The following is a 14,986-nucleotide window of genomic DNA, read 5'->3' on the forward strand; positions in this document are numbered from 1 at the left end:
CCTATCAAAAAAACTAAATACAAAAGAATCAATGTTTATCAAATTGAGAGAATAGCAAATCTAATGATAAATACAGGGAAAAGGAAAACTAAAGAAAGACTCCAGAGCACCGAAACTCCTAACCAGAACCTAAAAAAATAAAAAGGATCAATGACAGTTAATACCGATAAGTCTCTCCGACATTTCTTCCCGGATACACGCGCGCCTTCGCCATAGCCTCCGCCTCTGCTCTCTCGCCTTTATGTAACGGCACTCCTTCAGCTTGGAGTGATGCCAAAAACGCCACATACTTCCGATATCCCCACACCGCATCCTTCGCATTAACCGCCGTATGCCGTACCTTCACCCCCGGCCACTTTTCCTCTACACGCTCTACATCCGCCAGTGTCAACCTCTCACATCCACCCACGTCCACCTCTGCTAGCACTCCGCCACTCCCCTCTTGCACACCCGCACGTGCCAGCATCTCCCACACCCACGCCACCCTCACATCCAGCAGCCACCGCAGACCCACCACCTTCACCCGCCCCGGGATCCTCCGCACTAAAAACCGCTTGAGCGCCCCCTTCGACAGCCCAAAGCACCCCGCAATGCTAACCCTCTCCAGGGCCGCCCCCGTCGCAATTGCCTTCAAGGCGCCGTCCCCAATCTCGGTGAAGTCGAGGATCAGACTCCGGAGGGTCCCGCGGTGTGATTGGAGCAATGCGCTGATCACGGGGGTGGTGACGGAGGTGTTTGAGAGGTCAACGTGGGTGAGCTGCGTGCTCTGGGTGGCGGCGAAGAAGTGGGCTAGTGCCGGTGAGGCGCTGCGGGCATTGGGCATAGAGCTGAGCGTGAGCGTGCGCAAGTGGGTAGAGGAAGAGACGTGGGTAAGGAGGTAGAGTATGCTATTGGTAGAGATATGGGGCGGAGAGTTGAATGTGAGGTGTCTGGCTGTACGGAGGTGCCTTGAAAGGGTGGCAGGCGGAGCGTAGTTGTTAAGTGAGGATTGACGCAGAGTCGTGAGGTCGAGGGCATAGTGGAGAGTAGGTGCTGTGGAAATGAAGTACCACTAAGAAGGATGTTAGCATTTTATTTAGACAATCAGGGGAATTGAGTTAGGGGGAAATGATCATTCGGTAGGAATATGAGCATACTGACTTCGCGGCAGACAAGAGCACTATTAAAGAGCTCAGAGTGACTGAGGTAACTGAATATATTCAGCGTGATCTCTGTGGGTAGTTTGGCGAAATTATTGGTGCCAGGTAGGGCCAGCTCTGCCTGTTTAGCAGCGGTAGTACTGCTCATATTGGCCGGTGGTGATGGGTATAACGATTGGACCATAGTTGAATTCTTGAGTTCTTGAGTTCTTCACAAGCTTCCTTTCCAAGCTGGCTCTACTAACATCTAACCTTTAAAAAGAAGGAGAGAGAGTGGTATCGACCGTTATATAATAAGCCAATTTTTCCCCGTACGGCCGCACAGCTACCGGAGAAACCCGTTACTAAACAACAGTAGGAGATTCGTTATGACGCTGCCCGGGCCCAGCTGGAAGCGAAAGAAAAAAAAAATACGGAGGGGAGGGGAGGGGCCGGAGGGGGGGGGGGGGGGGTGAGGGAGCATTCGCGTATTTATATCAAATCAAACAACAAGGGGAAGGGAAAGCAGCGCGGTAGTGTCACATCATCGCATTGACACTTGTTCATTCCTTCTTTTTCTTCCATGGTGCTGGCCAGAGCGCCTCTTTTATTCCGATTCGGCGTTTATTCGCGAGAGGGAGTGAGAGGGTGAGCAGGGAGGAGCTACTTGCTTGTAGCTCACAAATGGCCTGAGTGAGCACATAACTACATACACATGGTAGGTTGGTAGAGAGTACGGTACGGCAGATCTGTATGGGGCCGCTGGCCGCTGGTACACAGACAGGCTGGATCGGAGTGGGGTTCAAGGTAGTGGTTATTCATGGACGCAGATCTCCTACATGCCCAAAATGCCCGGAAGATTTCCGTCTAGCAAGAGAGTACTTAGCAGTCGCTGTAGCGGTACGTAGTAAAATAGCGTTATGTAGTGGTTCACTTTTGCTTTTGCCGCTGTGCAACGGTGCAGGGGGCGACAGGGGTGGGGTGCGCGCTGATTGGCCAGCCTTAACGAAAGAAAGAAGGGCTGGGGGGGACCGGGTTACCGAACAAATGGTCGCAACAGGTACAAAGTAGAAAGACAATGAATTGCGCTGAAATGTAATGTAGGTGCGCGCATGATTGATGTTTCTTTTTTTTTTTTTTTTTTTTGATTTGGCTTGGCTTGGAATGATGAGAAAGAGAGCACTGAAAGGTTTTTTTGGCCTACAGGTTCGCGCCGGAGGGGATTTCAAATTAGGCAAATACATGTAGAGTACGAGTAGGAGCTCGCCGAGAGGTGGGGAGGCAGCTCGTGTATGTAGTGTAGGTAGTACATATTTGTCGCTTAACTGTTACAGACCACCGACCACACAGGCATGTATGTAACCCCCTTCATGATTGAGCTAGTGATGATGATGCTAGAAGGAAGGATGATGATGGTACGTAGTAGTGGTCTTGTATGGTCTGGTCTGGCCTGGTATTGTGGTCTTGTGTAGGTTTGTGGGTTGCGATGGCTGTCCAGGGTAGTGGGTGGTGGGTGGTGGGCGGATTATGATACCTCGTCGATTGAGCACGGTTCTTGTACAACCATCGCTTCTTTCCCTTGTCAATGCCAATTAGAGAAGAGAAATGTCTCTCCCTCCCTCCCCCTCCCCTCCCTCCCCCCTCCACGCTACATACCTGCCTGCCTGCCTGATTGCCTAAGTAACCTCCCGTTCCCCACCCGCCTCCCTAACCTACCAGCCCCACTGGACGCCAAACAGCCGCTTCTTGGGGCCTCCTTCGCGCTCGATCTTGGACTCGTCCTTCTCGAGGTATATCGGTGGTTTCCCTACCATGCCACCGCACTGTCAGCGTCTCGAAAAAGGTGTTTCATAATATTACTAGATTCCTGGGATGAAAAACCCAATTGGACACAATTTAAGAGAGCAACGAACCTGGGACGACGAGAAACAGATACTGGTACGCATACTCGCTCTCGCCGGGCCGTTTCACAAGGTGGGCGTTCACAACGCCGCGGTCAATGTGCCCTTCTACCTGTAGTGGTCCACGAAATGGGCCGCCGCCAGCCACCAGTTCCCACATGTCAGCTATCCGCCACTGGACGTAGAACAAAGCAAAAAACAAAAACAAAAGTGTATCATTGGCAGTCAGGTAGAGTAGGGTAGGGTAGTTACGTTGAAATGCAGAGCCAGATGCTCCACGCCATACTTGTCCTTCCAAGCCTTTGACCTATGTTCATCCATTTCCATCAGTCCACCTAGATACTCCCAATTTAAACCCGCGGTAGAGGAGGTACTAACGCAATCGGCCGATTCCTCGACCACCGGTTCGACGTCGGCTCGCCGTACGCCTTGATCCTGTTGCCCAGCAGGCCCACGCACCGCTCGTCCGCGCGCACGCGGGCGTGGATGGTGTTGAACCAGTTTGCGGCGCTGTCGGGCGCAAACACCTCCAAGTAGAGGAGCGTGAACACGGCGCCCTATGCCACTTCCTTTAGCAATGTAATTCTATATATATCGGCGGTGGGGGGTGGTGGGGTAGGGTGCAGAGGGGGGGGGGGGTACGGTTATGGCCATCCCCGTGACGATGGTGATGAGGTTTGCGCCGGTGCTGGCGGTGCGGCCAGCCTTCTGCGTGGCCGAGAGGTCGGCCCATTTTTTATGGGGGGTGGCGGGGGAGATGCTGATTTGTTGGCGTTGGGGGTCGGCGAGGCGGTGGGGGGTGGTGCTGAGGAGGCGGTGGGCGGGGGGGAGGCGGCGGGTGAGGCGGGCGGGGGCGCGCAGGGCGGACATGGTGGTGTGGTGTGGTGTGGTGGGGTATGTGGTGGGGCTTGGGGGGTGGGTGTTCGATTGGTGAGCCTAGGATGGCTGTGGGCGTAGAGAGAGTCTGGGTGTAGGTGGAATTGTAGACTCACATTGCTTGTGAGACCGAGTGAGAATTCCAGACGGTGGACGCCGAGAGTGAGCGAGAGTGGGTCGTGTGCGCAGGGTACATTCAGGTACGGCATGTTGCACAGCACCGCTGGTGGGATAAACGAGAGTCAAGGATAAACGCGTCGCTCTGCAGATCCAAGGAACAAAGATGCTAGGCTCGCTATGCAAGATGTAGCCAGCGATTCCATACCATCTACGGATCTCTTAGCACACAGCTCTTTTACAGTTCTATACAATCGCAGATACAGCACCGTGGATGCACAATATACCTTAACCTTACTTAAATAGATTGAGTATTTTTCCCACGCAGAGTCCTAGTGCAGAATTCTCCTGTCAGAGTGTAGTTATCGCGGCTATCTCTCCAATTACACGCGATTCCCCCCCCCCACCGACGCCCGCTTTGTCAGCACCATTTTCCCCCTTTGAGGCCACTTTCACCGAACAGCCAGCCAGCGAATTAACCTGACAGCCAACCAGCAACCAGACAGACAATCAAGACAACAACTCTCTCCAACCCCACACGCTCGACTCGTTCGTCCCCCCCCCCCCCCCCCCCCCCCCCTCATTCTCTTCCATCAATCACCATACATACCACCACAGGTACCCCCCCAAAACACTCCTTTCAGAAGATAGAACGAAAAAACCCTCAAACACAAAAACATCAACCACAATGAGCAACCCCCTCGCATCCAAAACCCAGGGTCAGAAGATCTTCGAGAAGCTCAAGGCCCACCGCTCCAATAAGGTCCGTAGTTACACAGAGACACACATCCGCACATCAGACCAGCAGCTAACTAACTGATCCATCTAGATCTGCTTTGACTGTGGCGGAAAGAACCCGACGTGGGCGTCGGTGCCCTTCGGCATCTACCTCTGCCTTGACTGCAGTGCTCACCACCGTAACCTCGGTGTCCATATCTCCTTCGTCCGCTCCACCGTGCTGGATCGTATGTAGCTCCAGTTTCCCTCCTGCTTTTCTATTGGGCTGGATTCAGACTGACATTGTGTGCTGTAGAATGGCAATGGGAGCAGCTCAGGACGATGAAGGTCGGCGGGAACGAGTCGGCGACCAAGTACTTCCAGTCGCACGGGGGCTCGGCAGCTCTTGCATCAAAGGATCCGAAGGTCAAGTATGGATCTAGCACAGCATCAAAGTACAAGGAGGAGCTCAAGAAGCGCGGCGCGGAGGACGCGAAACTGTATGGACCCCCTGAAATTGCACCCCTGTCACGGATTAGGAGCTAATTGGCGGAATGCAGGTATCCGGGTGAAGTCGTGGTTGAGGGCGGCGACGAGCCGGCCACCCCCGCTGAGACAGAGGATGACTTTTTCTCATCGTGGGATAAGCCTTCTATTAAGCGACCCACGCCCCCGCCTTCACGCACGGCGACACCGCCGGTCATTGGGCGCACTTCCTCGCCCTTGGTTGCTAATGCCGCCGGTGGTGCTGATATCGCGAGGACAAAGTCACCGCTGACGTCCGGTGGTTCGACTCCGGCGACCACTCCCCCCGTTTCTCGTACTACGACCTCTTCCGCGCTCCGCACAAAGGCGGGTGGTGCGTCTGCGGCTGGGGCCCGCCGTACCGGTGTTCTAGGCGCAAAGAAACCGCAGAAGCTTGGTGCCAAGAAGGTTACCGGTGGTGATGCCCTTGACTTTGAGGAGGCCGAGAAGAAAGCAAAAGAGGAGGCCGAGAGGATCGCAAAGTTGGGATACAACCCCGACGATGAGGTGAAGGACACCAAGGCCACGCCTCTCAGCCCGGTTCCTGCGGTTAGCACTACCTCCCACCAGAGGCAGAGCAGTGACACCGAGAGATTAGGATTGCAGATGGGACGACTTGGGTTCGGGCAGACTGCTGGCGCTGCTGCAGCGAAGCCGGCTGCGAAGAACATGGGTGGTTTCGGATCTGTTGGGCCTGTTAAGGCTGCTGTTGAAGGTATGGTAATTTCTGCAAAATGAGTGAGTTGCGCTAATTGCAAGATAGACGACGACGAGAAATATGCTCGCACCAAATTTGGTTCTCAAAAGGGTATCTCTTCTGATGAGTTCTTTGGAAAGGGATCATTTGACCCCGCAGCACAATCAGAAGCCAAGACCCGTCTCCAAGGTTTTGAGGGCGCCAGTGCTATCAGTAGCAGCCAATACTTTGGTCGCGATGAGGATGAGCGTGTAGGCAGCGCCGGAGGTGACGATTTCAGCAACCTTGAAGTTACCGCCAGGGAATTCGCCAGACGATTCGCGGGTACCGCTAGCGAAGATTTGGAGAACGCCGCGGCAGCGCTCGGGCAAGGTGCAAGCAGACTGCAGGATGTCGTCAGGCAGTACATGCGATAGGTTTACTGTGGAGTGGTATTTAGGGTAGACATTTGGAGGTGCACAAAAAGGCCTAGCTGTCTTGTGGAACCAGGGGGGTTTGACTTAAAATAGCGTTTTCTTCCTTTTTCCCTTTACAGGCGAGTTGGCTATATTATTATTCTTACGTTTTCATATTTAGGGTTGAGATTTCTTTTTAAGTCTAGAGCTTGAATTTATTTCTCCTTCCTCTTCCTCTTTTTTCTTTTTCTTTACCTATTTTTTTGTTGTTTCTGTTTCTTGTTTATGTTTTTTGCTATGTGTCTGGTTTCCTTCATCTCATGTCGTAGTAGAATTTGGGCGGCGGCGGCGGAGTTGGGGAAAAAAAAATATATAACGTCACGTATCTCTATGTTTGTGCGGTGATATATGTCAATGATAGTGATGTGGTTATTGTAGTTGGCTCTTGGCAGACGTCCCGATGGGGATGATCCTTGGGGTCGGTCTTGGCGGGGGTTTAGTTTGGGAGTATGAGTTCTGGGTCGGTGGTGGGTGAAGAGTCTTGTAGGATTCGCTTGCTATGGGGGAGGTTGTTTGGAGCTTCATTCGCACTGTTATTCTCACGGTTGATCTGGTGGGGGTAGGTGCTAACTACATGTGCATGTATATGCCCGTGCTATATAGCTTCACACCAATAAGTTTCGAAGCATATACCGCATATGCATCCGGATCATGCAATACAGTAAAGAAGGGAGGGCTAGAATTACCGTAGTGCTGACTTTAGAGCCCCGCAGCGGTCCGTATATTTGAGGACTCTCAAGGTTCCGTCTCAGATCTCTGGCACCACGCCGCTATTGGCTAGATAGCTAGATACTTGCTCTTTATAGCTCCATTCACCTCTGAAGAACATAAATATGGGATTTGTAGGATGGGTTAGTTCTAGCTCCTCTAACTTCTCGAGCTTACACCACATCTTCTCTCTGCTGCAATTATTGTAGGATGCACATAGTGAAAGTGGGGGTGCAGACATAGAACGCCAATAACGCACACCCAGACGAATAGGACAATATATACATAGCTTCCCACCACCACAATATAACCCATGGCCCCCCATACTCAAACATTCTACTCATGCATCATGGTTCGTAACCTATCTACATTCCGCACCGGCATATCTCCACGGTAACTACACCCCCACCCAAAACCCACAAATCAATCATTACCTCCCCACACCCCTACCCCTACCCCTAGCCCTACCTCTACCCCTACCCCTCGCAGCACGCCCCCGGACAACGGCGGACTCCTCATCATCATCATCTTCGGGGTCCGCAGATGCGAAGTATTTACTCTGGCGCCTCCCCGCCTCGGCTGCCGCTTTCCGCTTCGAGCTCCTTCTTGGCGGTGGCAGTGGTGAGGGCTCTTTACTTTTCTCCTCCGACGCCGCAGACTCTGGAGATGTCCTGTCTTTTTCGCTGTCTTCTGTGACTTCTTTGTATTCAGAAGGCTTGAATGGTGGTCGGGCTTTAGTGGGTATCTGGACTTCGATCACGGTCTTTCTGTGTAGTCCTCGTGGTTCTGGAGCTGTAGCTGCGGGAGAGGGGAAGTATGCGGACCGGACTATTGGGGTTGGTGCATTGTAGTCTTCGTCTTCGTCCTCCTCTCCCTCCTCCTCCTGATCCTCTTCATCCTCCTCGTCTAACGAAGAGGACTCGGGGTCTATGTTTCTCCCTTTCTGTGAGATCAGGTCGCGGAAAGACATGGCTCCGTTTTGCGGAGGCTGCGGTGAAGGGATGGTGGGTGAGTGGTCGTTGTCCTCGTCGAGGATCACCTCGAACCCACCGCCGCTGTGGTAACTTGTGGGTTCTTCTACGGCTTCCTCAGAGGCGTCTTTTAAGAAGCCTCCTCCAGTATCGTTATCATCTATAATGAAGCCCCCGCCCTCATTGGCCCCACCCCTAATGAAACTGCCGCCTTCGTTACCATCAGCGTCGTTTATGAGGAATCCTCCACCCGAATCTACATCTTCCCTAATGAACCCACCACCATCATCGTGGTCCTCGCCTTCCCTAACGAACCCACCACCACTATCCTGCTCGTCGCCTTCCCTGAAAAATCCGCCACCTTCTACAGGTCCATCTTGATGCTGTTCCTCTACGACATGATGTGACTTCTTCGTAAATGGGTTCACATCCACAGCACCTTCAGCATCATCCCCATACTCGTCCCTCAGATGTTTTACGATCCTTAGACCCATCAGAAATCTCCGCCACAGTGCTAATGCTGCCCTTTCACGCTTTACATCCGCTTTTCTCTTGATTTCTTCCTGCTCTGCTCTCCATGCATCGCGTAGGATATCTTCGTTTCCGGAGGCAATGATGATTCCTTCGATGCATGGGACTGCTCTTTGGTCTGGGATATAGTCAGGACTAAATGGTCAAGGAATGGGTAGGAGGAGGTATTTGGTATATACTTTTAAATTCGAATCCCGTCACGGCTTCTGCGTAGTCAATTCCCAACCTACGAGCTAGCTTCCCAGTCCCTTTCAGAGGCAGGTGAATTGCCCCTGGTGGGATCATGGAGGGAACGTAGATATCGATATTCCCAAACGAGTTTCGTGGAATCTTACCATCCACAATTGGGGGAGGATTATAGATCCTACCTCAGGGTTAATTTATAACTACATACTAACAGGGAAAGAGGAAACCAACTCTGTCTGGTCTTCGCTATAAAGACCCTCCATGACAATTTCGCCGTCTCGTTTTGCATCCTCAATTTCCCGTTTCTTATTTAGTGTAGCAGCACGAGGCTTGACTCTTTTCAGAGCTTGTTCGCCCGCTCTAATGGTCCTGCCTTCTCGCCACCAGTTCTCGACGGTTTTGCAGGATACAATGTCGTCTTTTGCGTATACCTTTTCCTCTTTAGCCTTTTCACCTCTTCCAGCTGTGAATGTCTTGATATGTGTTTTCCCCGGCCTTACAGCCTCGTCACGTTTCATATGGCGTTCCAGTATATAGCTGCAACACAGAGATTCAGCAATTCGTGCATTACCACCTAGGACTGGAGCCTAATACTTACTCGGGATTATTCTTGTAATAGCTGATACTTTCCTTCTGCTGCTGTTGGACTACCTTTACCTTTTCCTTCGCTATAAATTTTCCTAACTCCTCGTCTTCCTTCTTTTCATCCTCTGTCCTCAACTCTACAGGTGTCCGATATCCCCTCATTACCCCGCCAAACCAGTCCCGTTTGCGAGCATCCACCACCTTCCCCTCGTAATCATAGACGGGGATATCTGTAACTGGTATCCTTGACCCTTTTGTCTTTCCAGGGAATGAGTTTTTAGCGAGATATCTTACAGTAACATCTTTAGCTGTCCCATTTGAAGAGAAGGCGATTACATAGGCGATTATTTGCTTCGAGCCTGCAGCTCCTTTACCTTTTGGCTCGAACTTCGCGAGGAGGTCTGGCGTGGAGCCAACAACGGTGAGGACTATTGGTTCTACAGTTATCCATTTCTTAGTGGTGGGTGACCAGGCTTCGGTCCAGAATATTGGGTATGGAAGGTCTTTATCGAATGTGGGTTGCTTAGGTTCTGCGAGATATCATTGTTACTATTGGGCGTTGGAGGAGTGTGAGAGAAGGCATACTGTGGGATGAACTTGATTTTTCTCGGATGAAACCACCACCTGTGTCGCTATCATCCTCACTGTCCTCTTCACCACTTGATTGTTCTATCTTGTGTTTACCCTTACCACCATGGCCAGCCTTCTTCTGCGATGTCTTCATTTCTTTTTTAACTGGGCCGGTTCCAGTGTAGTTTTCGCGTTCAGTAAACCCAAATCCTAATGGTTGCAGAGAAAATACCAGACGCGATTCAATTCCTATGGCTCTCAGTAAAGCCGTAAAAAGGATAGCACCAGCGTCTCGACTACCCCTACACTCTTTGGCCATCTTCCTAAATTCTTCTAGGCTCTCGATTTTCTCGCCCTGATTCTTCATCAATGTAACTTTATCCTCTCCATTTGGACCTTTATTACCATTAATAAACTCAAACTTATCACTCTCTTCCTCTCTCTCGTCTCGAAACTGCTGCAGCGTTTTATACCCATTCTTCCTCATTCCGGGTTTATCGATTGTAAACTTCTTTTTCCACCAGTGAATCAAGACCCCTAAAAGCTTCAAAATTGGCTCTGTTACACCCTTTGACGCAGCCTTCTCATCTGATTTCCTTTCCTTCCGAGTATGAAACTTTTCAATATCCCTCATGATGCCCGGTGTAACCTGTGACAGCAGCACAGCCTGCAGCTCCGGGTCGCAAAGCCATCTATTCCGGATACTTCCATGAAAGAGTAGGAACTGCACATGCAGGCAATGTGTTAAAACGCGCATCTGACGCTCCTTAGCAGATGCCCCTTTCTTCTTCCTACTCCTAGTATTAGCTCTGATACTCGGGAAGATATCGGGAACTTACGTTGAGAACTCATTTAGATTGCCATCAAGTGTGAGATGCAGATCACCCTCTATCCTCAAAGCCGAGGATGGTGCTGCTGAAGCTGGTTCAATAGTGGCCTGAAGCACGTCCTCCCACTCCATTTCATCGTCGTCCTCGTCGTTGTCATCTTCCTGCTTGGCTTTTCCTTTATCCTTATTACCATCACCGTCGTCATCACTGCTGAGTTCCGTAAGACTTGAGTCAGAAGAGTCCTCAATATCATCTCTATCTGTCAATGATGGAAATAGAGCTCTCTTCTTTTTTGTAGATGACGAGGACGACATGTTCCCGTCAGCTTGGGGAGTACTAGTGGTTGCGGTGGTATTACCACTTGTGCTGCCTCGGGCAGGCAATGAATTTTTAATCTTTTGGACACGTATCGGGAACATCTTGCAAAGTTTAAAGTTGAATTTTGCTACACGGATTAGTTATATGAGGGTTAGATACGCCCTGTAGTCTCTAATGAGGTATGTGCTCGGTCCCGAGGATATTTATATAGTAAAAAACCGCCTTTTATATGATATCGGCAGTTCGAGGATATCAGATTTCGTCCTCGGGTGTATCCTTATGACTGTATCGCTTTTCGCCTTTGCCTTGATGCTCGTATGATGTGGTGTCTATCGTTCCGACAAGCTCGCGACGGGGAGACGTGACAAAGGTGGCACGTGACTTAATTACGTCAATCTAAGTATCTTGGCAGGCACGTCTCATTCACCACGCATCACTCGGGCAAGTTTATCTGTTGCGAGGATCGAGTGCTTGAGGAACATCCATCTAGGCAAGAACTTTGATAATTACAAGTTCAGAAAGCATTTATATCTAGTTTTATCTGGGGAGTCTAGATTTAATTTCGGCTGGTCTTTTACTTGAGTGCTGCCAAGACTAAACGCGGTGTAGCGGGGTTGACGAATCATCTAGAACATCCCCCACCAAGATGTGAAATACGAACTTAGTCCCTAGATAGAAACATCGCCCACCAACACACCACACATTTACGAGATACTCGAAAATGTCTTCCTCCGACGCTCCCACCGATGCCGAGAACAAGGCCGCTGCCGCAAAGGAAGCTGCTGAGCAGGCCGCTCTACCTTACAAATGGACCCAGACAATCCAGGAAGTCGATATTTCGGTACCTGTTCCTCCAGGAACAAGAGCTCGTGACCTCGTTGTAGATATCAAGTCTACTTCTATCAAAGTCGGTCTGAAAGGACAGGAGCCCATCATGGAGGTACGACCCCCACTCTATTAATTTGTCTTCTCTGCGTCCCTCGCCAGCTCTAGTGGTAACTAATTTCTTTTAGGGTACCTTTCCTAAGCGTGTCACAACCGACGAGTGCACCTGGTCACTGGAGGACCAAAAGTCTGTCTCGATCCAGCTCGAGAAAGTCAACAAGATGGAATGGTGGGAACACGTACTCACTCACCACCCCAAGATCGACACCACAAAGATCACACCGGAGAACTCCAACCTGAGCGATCTGGACGGCGAGACAAGGGCAATGGTGGAGAAGATGATGTATGACCAGAGGCAGAAGGAAATGGGGAAGCCAACAAGCGACGAGCAAAAGAAGGCCGACATGTTAAAGAAGTTCCAGGAACAGCATCCGGGTAGGTTTTGTTCTCTCCGTACCCATTCCGTACTCAGGCTATTTACTAATTGCCTCGCGGTGGATAGAAATGGACTTTTCCAACGTGAAGATGACCTGAAGAGATAGCTGCGGGGATTTTTGTAGTTATAGGGAACTCATGCCAGTCTGCGGCCCCATAAATGTAGTAATTGATGGAATTGATGGAACCAAGTAATTCTTTAGCGCATGATCGACTCAACTTCGTAAATTCAGAGGTAAGGAAAATTAGTAATCCAAGGCCTGAATGTGATCCTTAAAGTGATGTGTCCACCAATCTACCAACACAAATGCATAGTACTGCATCGCCAAATTTAAGACGAGCACTTGGTAGTGTAGAGCCCTGCATGATACCACCGATCGACCAGCATGCGCAGCACAGCAACCAAGCATCGGGGAGACTGAGCCTAGAGTAGGGGCGATGCCCTTTTTGTTATAACTTGACTAACTAATCTAGGCTCCCGAAGAACACGAGCGAGATCCCGAAGCTTAAATCCCCTAGAGGACGCGATAAGGTTTAGCCCCATAATTCGAAAATTGCTGATCCATGACATGGGCCTGCCACAACTTTGACACCCAACGTTCTTGCCTACGAAATTAATTGTAACTCCTCTATAGGTTTACTAGTAGATCCTTTTAGAAAGAACATTGACCCGAGTTACTGTATTCAAAGCATAACCCAAACAAGCATACTCTAGCTGCAGTTGGAGCTAGTGCGATGATGGACTATATAAGCTATCCGGATACATATCCCACCACTACACATTGTAGTTATCATATATACCAAGAGATCCCACGAGCAGTTCTCTGCCTATGTTAAAGCTTGATGTATAGTATACTATTGGGTCGAAGCTTTAGTACAATATAACCGACGGAATCAAAACCTCAACAAAAAGAAACCTTAATTCGAAATTGCTCTTTATCTGGGTCACCTATTATCACTCGTACCACCAACCTAGCCTGAGTAAAATTGCACCGAGCTGGTACGTGGTCCAGCACAGCTGTAAATGTTTTACTAAATTGATGGGCATCTCTCTTGAGTATGTGCGTGCGGGAAACTTCTAAGCAGCATAATGCCTCCTGGAAAAGATGACTATACGGGTCCGAATCGATCGAGGCCTATGGAATGAATTTTTTTTTCTTTTAGTAGCTTAAGTATGTAAGGAATCAAGCGAAGCCGCCGCTGATCAATTTACCAGGAGCGAACTGAGTCGGCTTGATCTCATACCATCGATCGCATAAGGAACAGCAATAATCACACTCAAATGCGAAGAATCTGGTAGGAAAACTGCATTAAGAATTGTAACTATGGAACAACTTTTTGGAGGGGTAGGATGTTCATGTGTTCATCCATCGAGAGTAAAAAGGAAAGAAAGGGCCAACACAAGTAAACGCCAATACACTTCTAAGCAGGACCTACTCCAATGTCCTCCGTTCAACCACAACAGTAATCCCCTTCTCACCAGCACCTACGTTTTTAATGGTCGCGGCACCCTCAAATAATCCTTCCAGATCGTACTCTTCCCTAAACACGCCCTTAAACTTTCTCCGGTCTCTCCATGATTTGATCCCAGCGGCTTTTCGTAGCTCCCTTTCGGCGGCTTCGTTTGCGCTGTCTTCTTTTTGGTAGATTCCAACCGTTTTCGATATCTTCTCCGTTGTTGTTGTATTAGATGAGGATGTTTTTGATGTTGTTGTTTCCGTCCGGTTAACGATATATACAGTTCTGTCGGGGGAGTTCAGGTCTGATGGTATGATTCGGCACACCACTTTGACAATGAAGTCGACTTCCCCGGTTCTAAAAGCAACGGAGAATTAGCAAAAGATAAACTTAACGTAAAATACGCAATGTACCCAGCGTTTATAAGGACCGTTCCATCCTGCTTGGTAGACTCCGAATAATCCTCTAGATCGGCCTTCTTATATTCATCCTCCTTAAACAAATCCCGTCTTGCGGCCTCGTTAGCCTCCTCGAGTGTTTTGTATGTTCCCCGGATATGGCTGTCGCCATAGTCGTAGAGAATATCTGTGGTTTCTCGAATAACGTGGTAAACATATGAGTCCTTGCGTTCAGTATCACTGGTAGAGACAGTCATTTTTTCCAAACTTTTTGATTTTGCGGCGTTTGATCGATGGGGATGTATGTTTATGTGCTTCAATTTATCGCCCGCGTTCCTTCACAGCTTTTTAATAAAGCCGGCGCGGGGCGGGGAACTGCACTGCAGGGTAAAAAGGAATAACACCTGCGATCCGATAGGTACAAGTTGCATCCCTCTCGCAGGAGCTGGTTGAGAAAATTCGCCAAGGAGTCAACACAATCACTTGTTTCGCATGATTACACGTCGGACTGATTCTAAACCTGAGGAAACAACAAAGTGGGGGAGGATGAGGAGGGAAAAAAAAAAGCTGCAGCTTTGATTTTTGATCTGAGTGTTAAATCGTTTGTTTTCCGGGACCGATGAAGGTGGAGTGGAGCCGTTATTACATGCATGGATCCAGAAGATCGTATTGCCTACATGAGACACAGGCGATCACTCGCAAACA

The 14,986-nt window shown here is 49.8% G+C and overlaps 6 protein-coding genes across 6 annotated transcripts; 2 read left to right on the top strand and 4 right to left on the bottom strand.

Annotated features, from left to right (window-relative positions):
* Nucleotides 1-157: 157 nt before the first annotated feature.
* On the bottom strand, nucleotides 158-1,323 carry H6S33_001765 (uncharacterized protein; the record flags this gene model as incomplete). The annotated part of the gene is made up of 2 exons (XM_044833129.1): nucleotides 158-1,051; nucleotides 1,141-1,323. 2 exons carry the CDS (start codon nucleotides 1,321-1,323, stop codon nucleotides 158-160), a joined length of 1,077 nt encoding a protein of 358 aa, XP_044693826.1.
* A 1,507-nt stretch (nucleotides 1,324-2,830) lies between these two features.
* On the bottom strand, nucleotides 2,831-3,889 carry H6S33_001766 (uncharacterized protein; the record flags this gene model as incomplete). Its single annotated transcript, XM_044833130.1, has 4 exons — nucleotides 2,831-2,925; nucleotides 3,032-3,326; nucleotides 3,394-3,576; nucleotides 3,662-3,889. The coding sequence occupies 4 exons, from the start codon at nucleotides 3,887-3,889 to the stop codon at nucleotides 2,831-2,833; spliced, it is 801 nt and encodes a 266-aa protein (XP_044693827.1).
* Nucleotides 3,890-4,700: 811 nt separating this feature from the next.
* Nucleotides 4,701-6,367, top strand: H6S33_001767 (uncharacterized protein; the record flags this gene model as incomplete). Its single annotated transcript, XM_044833131.1, has 6 exons — nucleotides 4,701-4,775; nucleotides 4,842-4,977; nucleotides 5,046-5,229; nucleotides 5,290-5,969; nucleotides 6,018-6,062; nucleotides 6,120-6,367. The coding sequence occupies 6 exons, from the start codon at nucleotides 4,701-4,703 to the stop codon at nucleotides 6,365-6,367; spliced, it is 1,368 nt and encodes a 455-aa protein (XP_044693828.1).
* A 1,177-nt stretch (nucleotides 6,368-7,544) lies between these two features.
* Nucleotides 7,545-11,206, bottom strand: H6S33_001768 (uncharacterized protein; the record flags this gene model as incomplete). Its single annotated transcript, XM_044833132.1, has 6 exons — nucleotides 7,545-8,734; nucleotides 8,796-8,980; nucleotides 9,034-9,339; nucleotides 9,401-9,917; nucleotides 9,973-10,748; nucleotides 10,797-11,206. 6 exons carry the CDS (start codon nucleotides 11,204-11,206, stop codon nucleotides 7,545-7,547), a joined length of 3,384 nt encoding a protein of 1,127 aa, XP_044693829.1.
* A 620-nt stretch (nucleotides 11,207-11,826) lies between these two features.
* Nucleotides 11,827-12,524, top strand: H6S33_001769 (uncharacterized protein; the record flags this gene model as incomplete). Its single annotated transcript, XM_044833133.1, has 3 exons — nucleotides 11,827-12,045; nucleotides 12,119-12,425; nucleotides 12,493-12,524. 3 exons carry the CDS (start codon nucleotides 11,827-11,829, stop codon nucleotides 12,522-12,524), a joined length of 558 nt encoding a protein of 185 aa, XP_044693830.1.
* A 1,334-nt stretch (nucleotides 12,525-13,858) lies between these two features.
* On the bottom strand, nucleotides 13,859-14,538 carry H6S33_001770 (uncharacterized protein; the record flags this gene model as incomplete). Its single annotated transcript, XM_044833134.1, has 2 exons — nucleotides 13,859-14,240; nucleotides 14,297-14,538. The coding sequence occupies 2 exons, from the start codon at nucleotides 14,536-14,538 to the stop codon at nucleotides 13,859-13,861; spliced, it is 624 nt and encodes a 207-aa protein (XP_044693831.1).
* Between the last annotated feature and the right edge of the window lie 448 nt (nucleotides 14,539-14,986).

Source organism: Morchella sextelata (assembly GCF_020137385.1).
Source record: "Morchella sextelata strain SCLS chromosome Unknown scls_11, whole genome shotgun sequence".
NCBI lineage: Eukaryota > Fungi > Ascomycota > Pezizomycetes > Pezizales > Morchellaceae > Morchella > Morchella sextelata.